The sequence below is a fragment of the Tympanuchus pallidicinctus genome, unplaced genomic scaffold, assembly GCF_026119805.1.
Source record: "Tympanuchus pallidicinctus isolate F22 unplaced genomic scaffold, pur_lepc_1.0 scaffold3, whole genome shotgun sequence".
Classification (NCBI taxonomy): Eukaryota; Metazoa; Chordata; class Aves; order Galliformes; family Phasianidae; genus Tympanuchus; species Tympanuchus pallidicinctus.
Window position 1 is genome coordinate 72,717,932 of NW_026294747.1, and position 21,145 is coordinate 72,739,076.

Sequence of the window (21,145 nt, forward strand, 5' to 3'; positions counted from 1 at the left end):
AACCAAACCTGAGGCTTCCATTACATAGCAGTTAAGTAGGCTTTTTGGTGAACTCAGCAGTACGTGCTAACAACACTCATCCAACCACAAGCCACTAAACCAGTTAGGCACATGAAAACAGTGCTTAATGGATACAGAAATGTACAGATAGTGCTAGGCTCCCTACATGTGTGTGTGTATGTATATGCACGAGTCTCTGTATGTATGTAATTTAGTCTACAAAAACATAGAAATGTGTTTAATTTTTAACCATGTAAGACTGTGCAGTCCCTTCTTCCAGTTCTGTTGTTTAAGAAAACTTCTAGGTTTTGAGTCTCTTTTAGGAAGCCTTGTTCAAAAAACCACAGAAGCCGTTAGAAATCTTTCCATTATTTCAGGAGGAGCTAGACTGAGTTCTTGTATTTGAAACACAGTATCTGACTATTTAGGCTTTGTTCCTTGCTGTTTGCAAAATTTCTGGAAAGTTGTTGGCACTCTGTCTCTCTCTTCTGTCTCCACATATGTAAAATGAGAATGACAACTTTACCTCAGAGGAATGCTGCAAAGCTTTACGTATAAACAGATTGGCATACTTGGGTGAAGTTCCTCAACTAACAAGAAGCGTTCTGATGGATGGGAGTCCCTTGGGAGGTCATAAAAACAAAAACAAAACTGTGTAATTGAGTTTGGGAAATTATTTTTTTGGCTTTCATGAGCCTACTTTAATGCAAGATGACTGATTGGTCCTCCTTTTTTTCTCTCCTTATCATCTATAATATCTTTACAAATCTAATTTTGTGGCTTTATACAAAACTAAGCCAAGACATATCTGTAATGTCCATATGAAAGAGTATAAAACTTAAGCATAGCCAGCGATAAGAAAATTCCTTAAAAAAAAAAAAAAAAAAAAAAAAAAAAAAAGATTTTTTTTCCAGTTTCTTAAACCCTTAAATAGATAAAGTAGCTATGAAAGAACCAGTAAAACTTAGGCTGCATTTTATTTTGTGAAGAAGACTGGAAAGTTGGCAAGAGGTAAGATTTTGCAGTGAAATAGGGAGGTGAACAAGTTGTAAATGATTCTAATATCTTCCAGATGGCATATTTTACTTGGGAACTGAATTTGGAGTAATTAGACGCATGTGAATTTCCTATAAATACTAACCTTCACCAGTTTGACATTAGAAAGCTCCATCGTCTCTGATGCCTTTCAACTGCTAAGTGTTTCTTTTTCCGCTACTTAAGTGAAAGTCATGGATTTGTAAATTTGTCTCATTTGACAGACAGAAATCTTTTTCCATGAAAAGATAGCATTTTTCTATGCCAGAAAGTTATGGACTGAAGTTCCCCACTGAAGAGGTTTAAAATTGAATTTTTCTTCCCAGAAGAGGTCTTCATTTTTATATACCGGGATTATTATATTATAATTTATTACAATGTGTGGCAAGCAATGAAATTGGTGGAGTAAGCTTTAACTTCAAGATCAACTATTTTCACTGGTAAAATGCTTTTTGCAGATAGATATGCTGAAGACTTTAGCAGATGAATTCTGTTCTTACTTCCCCTAGGACTCTGCAACACTAAAATGATCAGAGCTGGTGTGCAGCCTCCCATTCTGCATGATGTTGTTACATTCACTCCTGGAGTGAATACTGATGTTCACACTTATGTTGAAGAATTTTCCAAATTTATTTGATGTAAATAGAAGTAAATAAATAAAAGGAAAAAAATTCTGTCACCACTTGTGCTCTTCAGCCATGCATCAGTGTAAACTGGCTTAGATCTACTGACATAAAGGGGCTAATCTCATTTGCAGCAGCTGAAGATCTATCTGCTGTTCTCAGTGGAGCAGTACAGATAAAGTGCAGATGTAATCTTGCTTATTTGGTTTGTATCTTCAATTCCGCCAGTCCTGGTTATTCAAAATGCACGAGCCAAACAGCCAGAAGCATGTGATAAGACGAAGGATAATCAGATTTTAAAATAGTAATGATTATTTTTATTACTTCTGGGTTTTCAATTTTTATTGGTTAAGGTATGTTGTGTATCAGATTGCTCTGCTCTGCAGAGAATTAAAAGCTTGATTTTAACATGGAAGGTGAAATTTTAAAGTACTCGATGATGCCAGAAAACAGCATAATAACAAAACTGTTGCTAACAGTCTCAATCAAACTGTTGTAGTGGGCAACTGTAGATCTTTGTCCATGTCTTTGTCACATCTATTTTCTTTTTTACTACAGCACTGTCATGCACTAAAATAGACCCTCACTGGTTCATTCTTAATGGAGACCCACTGTCACTTAATGGCATTAGTAAATTATTGAACAGTGGCCAAATCCCAATGGCCTTATTCCCAGAAACCTCTTAGGTTGACAGGATCTTTGTATGAGTAACTTCAGTGAATTTTGGCCCTGGGTGAAGGACATAAAAACACTAACTCACAAAAGACCAACTGGAACAAAAGCCTCCTAAACTGATGGGCACTTCAGTAACTTACAAATCTCCAACTGATTGCAAATTGCTTATTTAAATACCCAGGCCTTTCAGAGAGCAGAAGGATTCAGATGGTATACCACCTCCCTCACTGTGTTTCATCCACACCATGCATCCTGCACAACCAAGACCAGCTTAAAAGACTCCTGCCAGAGGTGCTCACTGCCATCTCAACCTCACTACCATAGAGCTATGCAGAAGTTCTGATGCAGAGCAGCCTGACAGACACTGTGGTTCTGGGCAGAAATACAGTCTCTTTGGGGCTGCACCTAATTTTTTATTTGTAACAGCGTGTGCTTCTTTTTCTTGTCGCTAATAAAGCGGGATTAAGTTTGGTATCCCTGGAGTGCCTGCTGTTCTGGAGTTCTTAGCTCTGGGATACAGACTGCCTTGTGTTGCAGGCACTACAGTAAATCCCACACTGCTAACCTTCAGTCACTAATGGGACACATATCCACAGTGCGGAATAACTCAAAGTAGTGGTTTAGCTTTCCTTTTGCAATGCCTTCTGCTTGGCTAGAGTAGAGACTTGCGAGGAAAAAAAAAATGTTATAAAGACAAAAGAGTAAAAATTCTCATAAGCAAAGGTAGTCTAGCCAGGGTGAATAATTCCCATCAGGGAGAGATTTAGCAGTTTGGGGAAAGGGGGACCAGAGAAAGAAAAGCAATAGAGAGCTGGAAGGTCTTTTCATTCTAACAGGTGAATAACCAAAATACTCATAACCAGCCTATAGGTGCATATCATAGTAGGCTGCAGAAAAAAACATGGTGTATTTTGATGTAAATTAGAGTTGTATATGGTTCACTGATTGTTTCATAAGTAACATGGCAGACATTTAGATTTCAGCTGAGTTCTGCGTGTGTCTTCAGAAGGAATTATTTCCAGGCAAAATGCATGAAATTTTGCTACTCTAATAATGTGCAGAATCTGAGCACAGTGTGTCAGGGTGGCTGTCTGCAGCACTGCAAGGCTTCCCAGCACCCCACCTTCTCTTCTGCAGCACAGTGAGTGGTTGTGTATCTCGGGTCACCAGCCTGTTCAGAGCTGAAAACAGATGAGAGCTCTGTTATCACCTACCAGAAACTGGAAATGAAACATCCACCAAAATCTGTATTCTACAGCTGTTTATGTTTTTTCACTGCCCAGTGCTCATTTTTATAGGCATGGCTTGGCCTTTTCCTAAAACCTATAACTTACACTTGCTGGGGAAAAAAAAACAAAACAAAACAAAACAAAAAAACCAACTCTTAAAGCAATTCCTTCCAGAACTTGCAGAGGAATTCTAGATTCCTTCATCATCCAAGATATCCTGTTATGGTACCATAAAACTGGGACCCATCAGTGTGCACGTGCTCAGGCACTGGTTGGGAGGAGCAGGGCAGCACTAGGGTCCTGCAATCCAGCAGGCTCCCATCAGGAGAACACTCCACACACCACCAGGAGCGCTGTTACAGGGCAGAGTGAACACAAATGGGATATCCGGAGGGAGCCAGCAAGAAGGGAATGCTTATTACCTCTTGACACAGTAGCTCCATGAGCATACCTGCTGAATCCACCAGCACAGGCGTATCTTTCCTGGTTTCATGCATGAACTCATGCAATGGTCTTTCACCTGAAACTTGGAGCAATGGTTAGCTCTGTGTTTTTATTTACGTCTCCATGCCATAAACCCTAGAGGACTATAACATTACGAGAAATATTTGCCACACCATTGGCAGCAGTAACTGAGCGAAGAATTGCCAAGTGGGAAATCCAAATTTGCAAACTCAGTTCTCTGGGCTGCACGCCAAGGCTGTCTGGGCACTGCGAAGGTGACACATTCAGTCTCCTCGCAGGGATGCCAGCGTGCCAACTGCATCCCTGGCACAGCATCTTCTCCTGACAAACTTATGGGACTGCTACCAAGTCCAGAGGAAGATGCAAGCTGCTTCCTGAGCTTTCTTTCAAGTTGTGACTGTACTTTCCCCCATTTACAAGAACAGTTTTTGCAATACGCTGCGGTCTCCAGTACGATTTTGAAAAGTGCAGAAGTGACAGCAGGACTTTGGTTTCCAAGTATAAACTAGTAAAACCCAGAGTAAGTTAATTTCCCTATGAAAAAAATCCATAAATACTCAGTTACTGCAGCCCAGCTTTCAGATGTTGCTGCCAGTGTGGGAGAATCCAAACCTATCTGTTTATTGCCAAATGCAGGGCAGGATCCCCAGAACACGAAGGCTGTGAGGCTGATCTCTACAGCTTCCCATTTTCAAATCTTATTTCATACCTATTGTCTCACAACTCAACTTCATTCCTTTCTGTCATTTTTCAGAGGAACTGAAAAAAATCTGAGAAATCTTCCAGTCTTCAGCAGGGCACTAAGACCTATAACTTGCAAAATCCATTAAAAGACAGCCTTTTAGCAGACAAATTGTGTAACTTAGAACTGCACAGCAGCCAGCACTGTAAATTACAGTTCTATTGCTATAAGGGACAGTAGAAAGGTGTGGGCAGGCTATTTGTACAGATGAGGAGATACGAGAGAGTGTGAGAATGTAATCTTAATGTTTTTTGCAGGCTATTACTTCCTATAATAGCAAAACTGGTACTTATTTGTCAATTATCTTTTTAGTTGTATGTGACTTGTTAGGACTGTAGAAGACTTTTAATCTTTATGTGTAGAAAAACATAAATGCTGAATTCAAACTTTTTTAAAATTACAATAGTAAAAAAGCGTGTAAAATATGATTAACATTTTTAGTTTAAATTGTTCAGAACATTTAATAATTCAGTAGCAACATTCTTCTGAATTTGAAGAATCGTCTACTTTTGAGTCTTGAGCAATGAACGGCATCAGGGAAACTAGTGAAGTAATGCTGTCAGAGAGAGAAGAGCAAAGGGTAGAGTTCAACATACCTGAACCCCGCAAGTGTCAGATGATGCAAAATACAAGTAGCTTTAAGCACCTGCTCTCTAAATAAAGGAAAATACTCTGCATCAGTGTTGGAAGTGCTGTGGCTTTGGGAGACTACACTTTCTCTTTAACGAGCGGTTGAGGATATGAAAAAAGGTTGCCCCATTAAAAATTCCCTACAGTTGTTATTCCATAAGTCTGAAAACGAGCAGCCCTGAGTACTTCCAAGGGATGGAGGCATTCCAAGAGACTTCGTGTTTATATTCCTAAGCATATTTGTAACATAACCAAAAACAAAAAAAGAAAAGGGGGCAGGAGATAAATCTTTCTGAAGCCCTTTAATAGCTCCTCTCCCAACTTTCAGATCCTCAAATGTATACACCATAATGAAATTACAGTGAAAACAAGAGGAACAAGAGGTCCAATTTAGAAAAAAAAAAAGGCAGCTTACTTAAAGTATCCATAACATTCATTCAGAAGTGAACATTTCCCCTTTATATTTCCACCAATTTGAGCTGGGGCAGTGAAGCTAGCAAGTTGAGCAATAGCTACTAGAAAAATCAAATCCACAGAATGAAATGCAGTTAACACAATATTTCACATATGTTAATGCTTACGGTTCCATCAGTGTCAGCTTTATTTTCTACTTGATATACACCAAAGCTGGCACACGGTTTTAACTGATGAGGTAATGTCATTTTTAATTTAAGGAGCCTTAAGCCATCCACTTTAACTAGTGATATCATCTCTGCAGTTGTCTTATGGGACTTCATGTAAACATAAGTAATGTGCCCTGGATGGTTTGGAACAGGGTTGTTAAAAATGACATTGGTCATCATGAAGACATTTTTTTTCCTTTGATCTCTTTAAAAATGTCAGACACACTTTACTGTCCTGTCAGTTCTAGCTCTTCCTTGTATATTAATATGCTCAGAACATTTCAGTGAACCCAACAGCGGAATAAAGGTCTAAACAAATTAATGGCTACATTTCAATGTCAGTTGTAGTAGGATAATGAAAAGTAAATGGGATTGTCTGGCTAACAGCAACCTGTGAAGTGAAACGGCAGCGTGGCTGAGACACAAAGAGGCACAGACAGGGCAAAAGCTTTTGCTGCAACCCGGCAAAGAGCAGAGCAGAACCCAGCCTCCAAATGCCACCACATTTTAGAGAAGATTAAACCAGTTCTTCAGATTGTGTCTGCACGTCCTTCCTGCCCAGGGCCAAGTGAAATCATCTGCTAATAAAACTTAAAACCTGACCTGTCTCTGCACCTGCAGCTCGTGCCTCTCTGACTAGGATGCTCATTTGTATGCTGTGGGCTGGCTCAGTGCACCAAGCTGCAGGCCCTGCACAGCCCCCTGCAATCAAAGTGTGAGACCCAGCCCCGCAGGCTGGCATTGCTGGTGACACAGCTCAGGGTCCCTGCTATGACTGCTGCTCCCAGGCACACATTTGCTTTTGTATTGCATATTTGTACTTTCTTTTATGAAGTCCTTGGGAATCTAGCACGTAAGCAGGGTAGGGTTTAGCCCAGCCTGTTTGGCAATCACTGTACAGGCGAGAATACTGTAGTATGCACTCCTTGGCTCGAACACCTATGCAAAGCTGTTTTGCAATTAGGGGTGGTTCATCTGAGAAAACTCAAGTGTTGTGGTAGATGTGTAGATTTTGAGATTGGCTGAAAATTGTTTGTCCAGCTATCCGGGAAGAGAGCAGATTTTTCTATCTACAGCATGATGGAGTTTTGAAGAAAATCTAATGCTTTGGGATTTATTTATTATTCTGTGGACATATGTTTAGAGGACAGCATATGGAAATGAAAGTATTGTTCATGAAGAGCTTCGGCTAAAAAGATATTTCTGAATTCATAACAGAAATTCACAGTTTGAAAAGAATGCTATGCATTATGTATTGATAACAACACTACATAGACAAAGGAACACAATTTAATAATGCAGAATTGTGCTCATGAGATTTCCTTTTTTTTTTTATGTTAATTGGTTACTTTAGCTGACATTGTCTGCAAGCATAATGGACACCATTCTTCCTAATAGTTCCATGTTGCCAGATGATGTCTACAGACATAATGTAGTCCATTTTAATTATTTCATTTTGCTTACATCTTTCAGCATAATGCATTTTCCAAGCAAGCTAGCATTTTTCTTGATTATCCATGTTGTGTTATGGTTTCTAAATTAATTAGGTCTCCTTCTTTCCTGGAAGTTAAAAGTTTCTTCCTTCCATTTGTCTACCAGGTATGATTATGTTGAAGTGATTGATGGAGATAATGCTGAAGGACGCTTATGGGGAAAGTACTGTGGAAAAATTGCTCCCCCTCCTTTAGTGTCTTCAGGACCGTATCTTTTTATTAAATTCGTTTCCGACTACGAAACACATGGAGCAGGATTTTCTATCCGTTATGAAGTTTTCAAAAGAGGTGAGAAGCAATTTATTGTTACACGGCTCCTAACCTGTGACTTCTACTTTCATCAAAAAGTTCACCATATTTTTTGGGAGTGGGAGGAATACAAGAAAATGTTTGAAAGAGAAGATTGTGCTACCTTTGTCATTACAATGTGGGGCATGTATGCAATGGGTGGAAAGTATTATGGAAGCAATGGGTCAGCTGTATGTGAGAATTGACTCCTCTGGGTGTAATTTGATAGTCTTCATCAGCTGTTTGTTTGGACCTTCTTAAAACCATTAGCTTTCTTCTTTTGTGTGATAATAATTACTGTATGATTTACAGTGTTCCAACCCTAACAGCACTGTAACCTTCTGACTCCCTGACTTACTCTGGTTAGTGCTCACTCTGCATTCCCAAGAGACAGCTGTAGGCTCAGAAAGAACTGAATTGCACATGGACAGCAGATGATGTTGCTGTTCCTTTCACAAATCATGTTTGGGAGCTTAAGGAGTGGGGAAGGTCAGGCAGTTCAGAAACATGTCCTACTGGATGATTGTGCAGGGAGCACAGATAGCTGTACAGGGTGCAAAGAAAGCCCAGAGAACCAATCTAGGGTTAACCAAACCAGTAAAGAGTCCCTCTTTGATAACTCCCTGAGCCAACGGCTAGAAGGACAGTGAGATCATGTTTGGCATACACCTTCCCTATAGCTGGATGGAGATAAATAATTCAATTACTCCATTCCTGGAGAATACAAGACCAAAAGTAGATAGTGTACAAAAAGACAAAAAGCTCAGAACAAAGCGATAACAAATATTGGCTTTGGTATCAGTTTTTAGAGTCGTATTTACAAAAGCAGCTTCAAGGTCCAGACTTCCAGCACAGACCCCTCCCAGTTACTGCTACATTTTCAGAACAATTCAAGTCCCTTTTATGTACCTAACACAGAGCCAGATTTTCAGCTGCATTCAGTGCACACACTTCGTGGCAGCCATACTGTTAATGAAGAGAGAGTCACAGTTGTGAGGTCTCTGTAGCATGCTAGTGCTGTTCTACACAGTGCTAATTGGGGCCACAGACCTCTTGGTCACCATCTTCCCTGCCTGTAAGTCCACTCCTTGCTCTCAGAAATTCTTCTGGTGACCTTCAGGGTCAAGTATTTTGAAAGAACTCATCATCCAAGTGACACCAAGCTTTCCTGAAAAAAATATCTCTGTTTATTCTGGTGTTTTTAGGAAGCTAAGTTATTGAAATCACATCGTAAAGTTTCTCAATGCTTATATATACACTACCATCTTTCATGAAGATGAAGACTGAAACACAGAGAACAAGTGAAAGAGTAGTCTGTGAAAAATCTATTTTAGCAAATTGATGTTTCCAAGAAGAAAAGCTTTTATTTATTTTCTAACAGTGAAGTTGTGAGTCAGAACTCTGACAGGAGTGTTGTGTTTATTTTCTTGTGTGGTCATTTGCATCTCTCAGTGATACATATTAACTATGATAAGATGGCATTATGAATGTGATTGTACACACACACAAGTCAAGAAACTCAAAATTGTGGCCCCCAGAGCAACTTTAACTCTAGTTCATTCCACATAAATGGTATTTTAAGGCAGCAAATTTATCACCAGGTACGGCATTAGAAAATGCTGTTTGTACACAAAGGGCACATGTTACAGTTGCCGTGGGAATGCAGCTCTTTTTAACTTTTGAGTTAATGCACAGATGCTATTCCAAATTTGCATTTTAATTTCTGTACCAAATGAAGCTGACCAGTTTACCCTGTTCTGCAGATGAAGCTCAGATGCACACATCAAGCTACCATGCTCTTCTTTAGCATACCTTTATAACCTTGCTTAACCATTTCCCAGATAGGAGAGGCATTAAAATGATCCCAATCTCAATATCCTGTGGTGCTGAGCCAGAGGCTTAGCTGTACTCCAGCACTTCTGCATTATAGAATGTGAAAGTAAAGGAAGAAAGTAAAGAAAGAAAAGAAAAGCTTCCTTGCTCTACCAGCGTCCTAAGCTGAATCCTCAGCCTAGCACTCAAAGGGCCACATGCCATGGAAACTGTGAGGAGACTGACTATAGCAAATGCAGAATGGGTTTGAGAGTAGGATCACATGTAATCTCTGTGCCTTGGAAGTATCTGTTCCATTGGGTGTCCACAGAGCCTCTTCTTCCAGCTTTCCACAAAGACCCCTCCATGGATTTTCTTGTATCCTCAGTGTTAATTTAATTCCTGAAGATTCTTCACAGTGTCAATAAAGGGTCAAAATCTGTGGAGTGCATTTTAGTAAGGCAGCTCTTCTGAAAACAGTTTTTGTTTCTTGCACCAGATTGGCTTGAACATGTTTAAAATAATACAAGCTGGTACTGAGATGCCATGTGTGAGCGTAAGGAGCCTGACGATCCTGCACTCACAGAGCCAGGATTTGGCTGTATTTAATAAAGCAATAATGATCCTGGCTTACATTTTGTATTGCATCTTTTATTGGATTCCAAGAAGAGTAAAGAGCACTTTATGCCATGAATGGCATACTCCAAAGCTATTTTATTCTGGAACAGCAGCTACTGGTGGGAGTGAGGAGCAACAACCAGAATATAACCCTCCCATATGTGACAGGGAGACAAGGGAATGACGAGGAAAGGAGAGAAATATCTGGCTAATGTGTATGGGTGCGATTTAATTGTGGGCAAAATGTAATTTCCCAAATTGGAATGGGTCAGGTTAAGTGAGCATTAATTTCTACATCTTCCAAAATATGCCATGAAATGTTCTAAGCACTTATGTGATAGCTCAAGCATTTTCCATCAGTGTCTGCTGAAGGACAAAAATACCTGAACTGATTACATTCATTCAGCCCTCTCTCTTGCTTGCTGAATTTACTTGGGAGGTAGCCAAATCTGTGGGGGGTAATATGTTTGGCACATTCACAAGGAAAACATTTTCTGTGGTGAAATAAGAGTATGCATATATGCAACAAGCCAGACTGTTTTCCCTCAGTGATCTGTGTTAAGCATTAGAAATCCTCTAAGGCTACTGACTACAGTCGCTAAGGAAGCTGAGCATCCTCATCCGAACCAAAAGCTCTCACACACTCAGTTGCAACAGGCCTGTTGCAACTCAACTGTGTTGCCTGCATCCTTCCTTTACTCCATGTCATCTGAGCCATCCTCCCCAAACTCCCCAGGTCAGCTGCCTCTCACAGATGCCCCAAACCCCATCAATCACTTTCCATTAAACTGGAAGTGTCAAAAGACAGAGAGAGGGGTACCTGAGCTGACCCTGTGGGAAGATGTGTGGGCAGAGCCTCAGGCTTACCCACAGCACACCTGCAGGTGTGGGATCCACAGAGAGGATTCCCAAGGACATAAACAAGGGAGAAACACGATCTGTCGACAAGAGGCTCTGGTTTTAGTCCCGCGTGTTCACAAAGGCAATTCCAATGACCTGGCCTTTCATACCCTTGCTCCTCCATTGCTACCTGCCTCCTCCACCGAAAGCAGTGTTAGGGGCAGCACATTATGCCATGATGGGGACACTGGGGAAAGCCAGCATATCAACATTGACATTAGGTGACTTCTAGCAACACCGCCTGTAATCACACAGTTTGTCATGCCTGCACTAACAGCAACATTTTACTGGTGCACCTGTGTCAACACCACTCAGAATGAGTCACTCACCCTTGGTACATGTACGAATTACCTTTCACATTTAGTTTGTCAAGAAGGCATAGGTCACATCTGGCAGAGTTACTGAGTCAGTGCTCCAGGAATCTGAAACCACTACTCCCTCTACTGAATTCACTCACCATCTTTTGTAAAAAATTCTATTTCACCAATAAAAGCCTGTCAGCCATAAGATTTAAAGATTTGAGCTTGAAGGGGCTATAATTATTTCTCTAGGGCTCTGTTGAGATTTCTGCAGCTTACACTTTCATTGTTCCCACATGACTTTGTATTTGTCATAATTTTTTCTAGAGCTTGTACAAGTTTTCATATTGTTCTATACAAATTGAAAATTGGAGATCAGACAGTGTATGTGAGTTGCGCTTTAAAAACCTGACTATCAGTAATATGAACAAGCTGGCTGAATGATTAATACAGCAATTAAAATGAGGTGTTTCATTGAAAAGCCACCTTTGCTGCTGTGGAGACAATACAGCCTAATTTGTTTTCCAGCTAACTGCTTTGTTAGTAACATAGTGTTAACTCAGATGAATTGTTCTTTCTCTTGCAGGACCTGAATGCTCCAGAAACTTTACTTCATCAAGTGGAATGATAAAGTCCCCCGGATTCCCTGAAAAATATCCCAATAGCCTTGAATGCACTTATATTATCTTTGCACCAAAGATGTCAGAGATTATACTGGAATTTGAAAGCTTTGAACTAGAACCTGATTCAAATACTCCAGGGGGAGCATTCTGTCGCTATGACCGATTGGAAATCTGGGACGGATTCCCTGATGGTAAGAGAAAAATGGACTGTGATACACATAACCATTACTCCATAGTGGGCTGCAGAAGGCACATTCTCATTTTTTTAAATGCCACAGTACAGAGGTCCTTGTTTGATTTATGTGAAATGAGTTAAATTGAAGAGAAATGGAGAAAATGCTCTGTAAATTCATTCAGTAAAGCATATCACAGTGTGAATGGTTTTTTTATGAAATATGTTTAATTTTGAACAGTTGGCTCAGGGAAAAACTCTATTTTTGGATAGAATATGTGATGGACCTCGTACACTGAAATAAATCAAATATGAAACCTTATGATGGATCCCCAGACTTTCACAGATAACACATTGGGATTATCCAGTAATTTCCAAAAACTTGCACATATTGGAGTTAACCCTTAACCTTAACAGGAGAAGGAATGAGGTTTCAGACCAGCTACCGAAGCAGAGGATTTTTGTGCCAGAGTAAATGTAGCAAACCTGCAGTCCAAGTCACACTTGGTGAACCATTACCCAGGTCAACTGGCAATCCCCAGTTGGCCATTCAGGTAGCATCAGTGATCGGGCACCATGGGGTTCTTCACTCACAGTATTCTCTCTTCCAGCACAGCAAACAAATCCAAAGGCTTTCTTTCTCTTCATTTGTTAATTTATAATCTGATTAACCAGGCACACGTGCCAGGGTGGGTGTGGTGGTGCCCTACTGGAACTTACTTCGCTGCCATCTCAGTAATTTTCCGCTAATCTGTTGACCACACTTAACCTTGTGTAAACTGGAGAAGGGCATAGCTAGATCTTGGCTGAGGCGGAGGAGCCATTCAGCCCCATTTCACCTCGTGCCCGATCTCATACCCTTTTTTAACACTGAGACGGTTGAACGAAGTAGTGATGTGATTTCCTTATTTTTTCTTCTCCTTTTTTTTCTTTTTTCCATGAAAAGGGGCTGCTCAGACTGAGTGCCTAGCCTTTAGGGTGTCCAAACACCCATACAGATTGTGCAAACAGCTATGTCAAGCTGTTTCAGATGTCTTTTTCACTGTTTCTATGTACGGTGCAGGTTGATAAAGAGAAGTATCATGTAGCTGTCTTTTTTATTCTTTCTTTTGTAACTGCTAGTAAAATTCATTGACTGAGGATTATTGTTTGTGTTGGGTGCTAATTACAGATATTTTAGTTTTCCACTGGTATGATAACCCATCCTAAATAATAGATTTTTTCTGTCAGTTTCTACAAACTGCTAATGCTGCATTAATATTTCATTGAAATGAAAACATGTAACTTTAGGGACATATTTTAATAACACATTTGAACTTGTCTGCTTTCTTAAAAAAAAATCCTCCATATCATTTTAATTAAGGTTTTTATTGATGCTGCAGTAAATAAGTATGGGCTTTTTAATGTATATCTGTTCTTCCTTTTTGTTTTATGCTTAATGGGTTTATCATGGCTCTTTTCAATCCTCTCCAATAAACAGGGAAGAAAGAGCCATGACAGTAACTGCAAGTAGTATTTAATGCTTCAGTTAGGAAAACAGCATTGTAGAATATAATAATGATGTCTGGAACATTTAATAATAGTTTTATTTGTACATAGGCCAAATCCTTTCAAGCTGAATTCCTGTAGAGCTTGGATTTCAAGTGATACGTGGAAAGATGATCCGGTCAATCAATTTGTGCAATATAACGCCAAAAAAAAAGAGGCATTATTGTTAGTGTCAGAGGGTTTCAAAGCGAAGTAATTTCCTGGTTCAAGAAAATGACTGAGCCATATTGAAGAGCAATTAAGAACAGGCATTATCTGCCTTCCAATTCCCTCACAAACTGTCTAAATCCAAACTGCTCGTGACGTCCAGTAAGGCTGTTTAGATGTCTGTAAATATTCAGCTGAATTTGTAGACTAGAAAAAAGCATTTCCTTAGATCCATACTGTTGTAGCTTGTGGCATTGTAGGGAAACATTTGCTACATCATCGCAGTGTAGGATGCTCCTCAGCCAGAGGTCAGGCTCTCTTGTTTAACTTAACAAAGATGAAGAGGATGTGTTTGTTCATGTGATACACACGTCACAGGATGAGTACTTGGGAGGGAGAAGAACTATTTCAGGCAAAGAGCAAAGCAGACACAGGAAACTGCTGGGATGACCTGACCGTAAACTGTAGACAGAGATTGAAAGTTTCCAGGTATCAAAAAGAGATCTCCAGGTAATAAGGAAGTCAACATAAATCTAATTTATATCCATGTGGAAATAGTACATTTCTGAAAAATGTTAGATAATACTCCCTTACGTGGTTTTTCACCCACTTCAGCCAACGCTTTCATCAGCAGTTCCCAAGCATGGTTTGAAAAGCAGCAGGTCTGGATGGCACATTGAATGCAGCTATCCTGCTTCAGAGGGAGGAGCCATCTGAGAGCAAGCTGTGTCACTCTGGATGGTTTGCTCCTGGGAGCAATCTCTGGCCACTGAACACAGGTCCAGAGGGTGCTCCCTGACCACCTTAACTTCCTGATATGGACATGCAGGAGAAAGCTATTTTTCTTTGCTGAATGTGTTAATGCTCACACTCCCTGTTGTGGTAGAGGTTAAAGCCCTCATTACACTGCTCTTATATAAACAGAGTAGAAGGATGTCTAGCTCTAATAATAGGGCAGACAGCTGGACTTAGAGGAAACAAACGCACAAGAAAGAAGTTTCAATTTCTTTTTTTTCATTTTACTATAAACTTTTATTCTAAAAAATTTTTTTTCAAAAAAAGTATATCCTTCAGTTCAACTCCCCAGATCCAAGCAGAACATCTCTGTTTTGTAGATATGATTATGTTGGTTTTTTTTTAACACAACACAAAGAGCAGTTTGATGGAAACTGTCATGGCTATATCCAGGTGAGAATGAGGTGGGCATCCCCTGTACATGCTGCTCCACTGTAAAAGCAGGTGTTCCCTGAAAAGCAAGTGTCAGTGTGTGAGCTGGACACTGCCAGTCCCACTGTTCAAAGCAGAGAACAGGACCTCACTCTGGTCCTGGTCTCAGACATCTACTGTAGGATCTGGGTAATGCTCCTCTGGAGTTGCTTATCTCATTGGCTATTCTGGGAGCTGTGAATCACTAACTCAATTATAAACTTTAGGTACCTAAGTCAGGTAAAAGTCCTTGTAAGTTGTGTGCTTTCACTCTAGAGTTTGGTTACAAGCACTAAGAATCAACAGAAGATGAATTTGCTGTTTTCAAGAAATTCTGTAATTTCTCTTAACTAAAATTTATCAAACATGCTTTCATGTATATTTTGCTTCTCCATTGTTAAATTTTTTTTGATGGAAAACAATTCTTCTTCAGAAAATTTTCCAGCAGCCATAGGAACCATTCACAAAGAAGTTAATTCTGAAATGCTCTGCTGATTGTAGTCCTCAGCCTCCCTGGTTATCCTTCTACTAGATGGAATCTGGCTGAGGCTGAATACCTGTGACTTGATTCTGCAAAACAAGTGCTTACTTTCAGAGCACATGAGTGGTTAGACTGACTTCAAAAGGAATTCGCTGAGGACACTTACAGGTCTGAAGTAAGCACTAGTTTAAGTGTTCTGTTGTTTCAGGAGGGGAATGGTAGGCATTCAGGAATGCCTCGAGCATGGCATTTTCTTTCCACGTAACTGTATGCCAAGGGCACCCTTTGGTATCTTTGTTAAAAGAGAGCTTGAAGTGAAAAAAGTCCTGTCAGAGAATATTTGGGAACTATAGGTGCATTTTGCAAATATAATACAGAAAAAGAATCATGGTTGGGAGACAGAAATGAGTAAAGTTGGAGCAGAAGAGTTTAGATGACAGAGTAGAAACAGATGATTTCACACTGATAAACTAGACACCAAAGATGTCTTTGGCCAAGGCACAAATATACCTCAGTCAGCCTTGGCCGAGAACACCCCATTGATGGTTTTGAAGAAAAATAGCCCACTCAAAATGAGGGCTAGCTCAAGTGATGAATTGCACCTATTCATCATGCAGCGTTCCTTGAAGCTCTATGGACTATCTAGTAGGTGCTCAAAAATAATTTAAAGAACTTCACATATGGTTTGAGAACCACAGGCTAAGCATTGCTGCTTCAGTCAATACCACTGAGTTACAGAGCAAAACAGAAGGCTTCACTGCAGTTGTTTACATCAGTGCAAATGAAGGTTGCTATTAATCTGGGTTTTTCTCCTCAGCTATGGTTACATTCTACATTCTTATGAGAAGCCATTAAGATTTCAGTGTATGCAAGCTCAGTGTGACTAGTGGACTGTGAGAACAAAACTCATTTTTCAGTTGTTTTCTCTTTAGCATCCTAAATTATGTGCAAATGTTCTGTCAATAGCAATCACACTGCTGTGAAAATACTGTTTGCAGTACACTAGCACATTTTCATAAGCTTTGCAAAATCCAGTAAAAACACTGGTTAATATAACATTTTGTCTGATATTTTAGTAGTTTAATACAGGTTTTTTATCTGCCTTTTTTTTTTTTTTTTTTTTTTTTTTTTTTTAATGTAGCCCTAAAGCTTGTGGAACTGCTTTCTTAGTTACCCCTCAGTCTTTTAGTCTGGAAGTAACTTGGGTCTCCATTCTATCGTATCATGCTGAGGCCGCAGAAATAGCTAGAGCATGGGCAGTCAGTGAAGTAGCTGGCTCACAAAAATGCCTCTGTTCCGCAGGTAATGCGGAAGTGACCTTGTGTGAGAACATCTCCAAGTGGCTCACATTTGGAGTACACCATCCTGCAGGATACCTGCAAGTCACCTGATTGTCTACAGGCACAGGCTGCAAAGAGCTTTCTGGGCCTAATGACTTCTCAGCACCTGCTAGCCTGAAATTCCTATCTGTAGCTATATCTGGTCCATTATGAAAACCCATCTCAGCTTGCAGAGAACAGTCAGGAAGACAGCACAAAAAACAGTGGCATAGTCTTAAGCAGGCAGCAATGCCTTTCCCTGGTGAGTGCTCGGTGTTCCCCACACTGCATTTGTTTCATGTGGTGACACCTGAAACGTGTCAATTTACCATCATTCAAAAGTCATCAAGACTTGAATAGGAAGAAGGAGGATTTTAATTGCATTAGCTATTTATGTAAGAAGAGTAAGAATCTCTATTTGATCAATTTCTGCTTAGATCAATACCATATTAGCTCCAAACACTGAGGTTTACATGCTGTGCAAAAAATTCAATACCTCTTTGTCATGTTCTGCAAGTTTTTGCCTCTTCATCTACACAGCTAGCAAAGGGGATAGTACTGTGATAACAGTGCCAATTTGAAGACTGAAATGCAGAATTAGTGAATGTGTCTTAAAAATTATAAACCAGTGAGTCATGGGGACTCTTAAAGCCTGTCTGCTTTAAACAAAGTTCTCTTCTGTTTGTCATTTCAAAGAGGCTTCCCTGCAGGAAATGGGAGGAGGGAGGCTCAGAGTGCCCTAACATGGTGGCCTTATCCTCCCTATTTTGATTCAGAGCGAGATCAGCAGCTGTAATGTCAAAAGGCCATCATAGGAAAGTGAAGTGCCGGAGCTGTGTGCACATGCAAAATTTTTAAATATGTATATATACTACCAGTGACACAATTGGAGCCTGAAGTGGGGTATAATTTTGTCTTTTTAAAAAAGACAGTAACTGTGACACTCCAGAACAACTTCATCACTCCAAATAATAAAACTCTTAAGCTTTATTATTTCTAGAATGAGAGGGAATCCAACTCATGTGCTGTACAGGGTGTTTCAGTCTATCAGTATGACAATGAACAATGCTGGTGAAAAAAGACTGGACTGGCAGCTACTCAAAATGCCCTGGGATTTCCAAAGCAAGTGAAGATTATGTCCAGAATATGGGTTGAAATATATATGCTGGCAGCAAAAGCTATATCATACGAGCTCCCTCTTTCTGGCAACTCAAGAGCCTTACAGAAGTGTGTAGCTTACAAAATAAAGTTATTTCAAGCTGGAACTGTTTTACTTGTTGAAAAATGACAACAAATGACTACAAAATGATGTTAGCTGAGGAGTTTCTTTGAACTGTGAATAATTAGTGTATATAAACATTTTATAATTTAAACTGAATGTTAAATGAAGTTCCTAAAGAAATGACAAGGTGTTAATTTAAGTCTAAAAAGCCAGTGGTGTAAGCATTAGAATGATTTCTTACCATTATTTTTATTGTTGACTCCGTGCATGGGTTTAACATTATCTTTTCTTATTGTTTGTAAGCAGAGATGTGTCAGTACTCAACAGCCTATCTGTAGTGAATGCTCAAGAGTTAGAAGACTGCATATGTTGGTTGTGATTTGAGTAGTGTAATTAAGGGAAAAGATTCTCCCTGCATAGGAAAGCCAAAAAAAAATGCAGGAGCCAGTTTATATGAACACTAAAAGAAATCATGTATGTGTACTTGTTCTGCGACAAGGAGTTCCACTTAAGAAATCTTTCCACTATTGAATGGATTAATATTTTCCACCTGAATTCTTCTACGGTATTATTTAGTATTGAGCATATAAGTGAAAGATCCATGAGGATGTGCTGAAGGTCTAAATAGGAAGGGAAAAAGAGAATTTGGTCTTTGGCTCAATATGAGTACAAAAATGTTTTTCTAAATTTGCTCTAAAATTAAGAGATTAGCTGCAGTATTGGCCAGAAATCCTGAAAGATGCTGTTTGCACTTTAACCAGAGCGAAGAGTGTTCAGCATCTTGTAGGCTATGTGGTCAAATCACGCCATTCCAACGTCCTTGTCATAAATAGGTGCTTCAGTCACTCCTGGAAAATAGTTCTGCTGTTTTGTATGTGTAATTTTGTGCATCGTTACCCTTTCTGTGCACTTTAAGGACACATTTTGAAATCCTGATTCTTTATGTTTTCTGAGGTTTTATGGAGTGCTATGTGGAACATTTTAGAAGCAAGACTACTGGGGCAGGATAAGCAATTTATTGTTCATTGCTAAGTTATTGATGAGGCTGTTATTTTAAGCTATTGTGGAGTTTCACTTACTCCTGCTGAGGGAATCTCTGTAGGAGGCTATTGTAGCATCATCTATTGTTGTAGTAGAAGTGCTCGTTTACCATTGTACTCTGTCTCTTTGCAGTTGGCCCGCACATAGGACGTTATTGTGGGCAGAACAACCCAGGCCGCGTCCGTTCTTCAACAGGGATTCTTTCAATGGTATTTTACACTGACAGTGCAATAGCAAAAGAGGGATTTTCAGCAAACTACAGCGTGTCGCAGAGCAGTGTATTGGAAGGTCAGTATTTATGCATCCTGCAGAGCTTCTTGGAAAATATTCTCTGTTTTGTCTTCTTGCACACCAGGTGTTGCATGAAACTTTAAAGAAACCTTAAATAAATAAGATGATAGGGGAGGGTTGGTTCTGTTTTGCTGTCCTGCTTTTTCTTCCTTTTTTTTTTTTTCCTTTTTCCTATCTTCGTTTTTTTTTCTCTAAGACCAGCTACACTTTGAAAAAAATGTGCAAGAAGCAGAGTTCCTCTGACAGCCTTATTCCTCAGTATTGCCAGGAAGTTGAAACAGTTATTAAAGCCTCTGCTGACCAAGGAAACACAGGAATGCTGAGCAATTGAACAGTTGCATTAAAACAATGAAGCATGTACAATGAACGCGCTATCCAAAGCCTTCTTTTACTACGTAGAATAAGCTTTGATGATCGATTTCATGAATAAAAAGAACCCATTTAATATACATGCACTTGTTAAACCATTTCATAAGCTACCTAAGCTTTGTTCTCTGTCTATTATTTTTCTCCCAGTTGCCTCATTTTCGTGCTTGCTGCTTGGACAGAGAATGAAATCAAGAGAGGGAGATGCAGGAAAATAATGGGCTATGTTATGTTATGTCCTTGCAGATTTCCTTGCTTTGTTACATGATAAAATACACACTTTAAATCAAACTCTCTCCATTCTGTGACTGAGTTTTGTGCAGATTCAGAGTTGATGTAGTTGTTTAATCAAAGACAGAACAAAGGAAAAATTGACAAAGAGAAATTATTCCAGTTTCTCCCCACCTTTTCTCTGCTTTGCATCTTCAATTTCTTCCTTGTACATTCATAGCCAGCAGGAGGTAACAGGACATACCCAACTGGCATGGATGGGAAAGTATCCATCAAACTGGACATCTCCTTTTCAGATATTTTAATATGACTCTGACCTATCATGCCTTGGGTCCTTTGTAGTGGCCTTCTGATTCTGAACAGAAGAGGATTAACACTGATGTAAGAAGTCTTACCTAAGAAGACTTATGCTAACATGCTACAGTTTCAATACCTCAGCAAAGGCCTCTAATGTTCTTTATCAGCACAAAAAAGGGGGAAATGCTTGGTACACTATGGAGAATGTGATTTCACCAGCAAAGCTGATAATTCAGTTATCCTCCTTTTTGGGTCGAATGCCCAAAAGCAGTGAGCTGTACATCTCAAAACTCAAGTTTGCATTTGTTCAACATATGAGATGAATCAAAAGCAGCAGCAGATCAGGCTTCCCATACTATCATGAAAATGCATCTCAGTCCTGAATTCAGTACTGAATCCAGCCAACAGTATCTAGTGTTTCTGAAACCTTTGGCTAAGCACCCACCTCTCTGTTGGAAATGAAGTTCTTTCTTTCAGATTCATGTGCTGGCCTTTTGTCTTAAGCTATCAGTGATTAATTCCCCAAACTGTAGTGCAGGCATATGCTCTTTTCTTTTGCCCTTGCAATAAGGTGGTAAGCCTTTGACAAAGGTCCATATGCAGCTGGGTGTGAGGATCCATCTAAAGCCACTAGTCTCTGTTGCTTCAACAGTAGTATTTCTGAAAAGTGAGAGAATTTAGACTCCATGCACTATCAGCCTTTGAGCTCCCAATATTGACAACATTGTCAATTCTAAGTTATCTAAGGTATATATATGATTCTAAGTTA

The 21,145-nt window shown here is 39.6% G+C and overlaps 1 protein-coding gene across 2 annotated transcripts in view; it reads left to right on the forward strand.

The window, feature by feature from the left end:
• Positions 1-21,145, forward strand: part of NRP1 (neuropilin 1) — a 109,477-nt gene that overhangs the window by 38,111 nt on the left and 50,221 nt on the right. For both annotated transcript variants that reach the window (XM_052692899.1, XM_052692900.1), the window contains exons 4-6: positions 7,622-7,803; positions 12,019-12,246; positions 19,324-19,479. In XM_052692899.1, the coding sequence (XP_052548859.1) occupies positions 7,622-7,803; positions 12,019-12,246; positions 19,324-19,479 (566 nt within the window). The remainder of the gene's footprint in view (positions 1-7,621; positions 7,804-12,018; positions 12,247-19,323; positions 19,480-21,145) is intronic.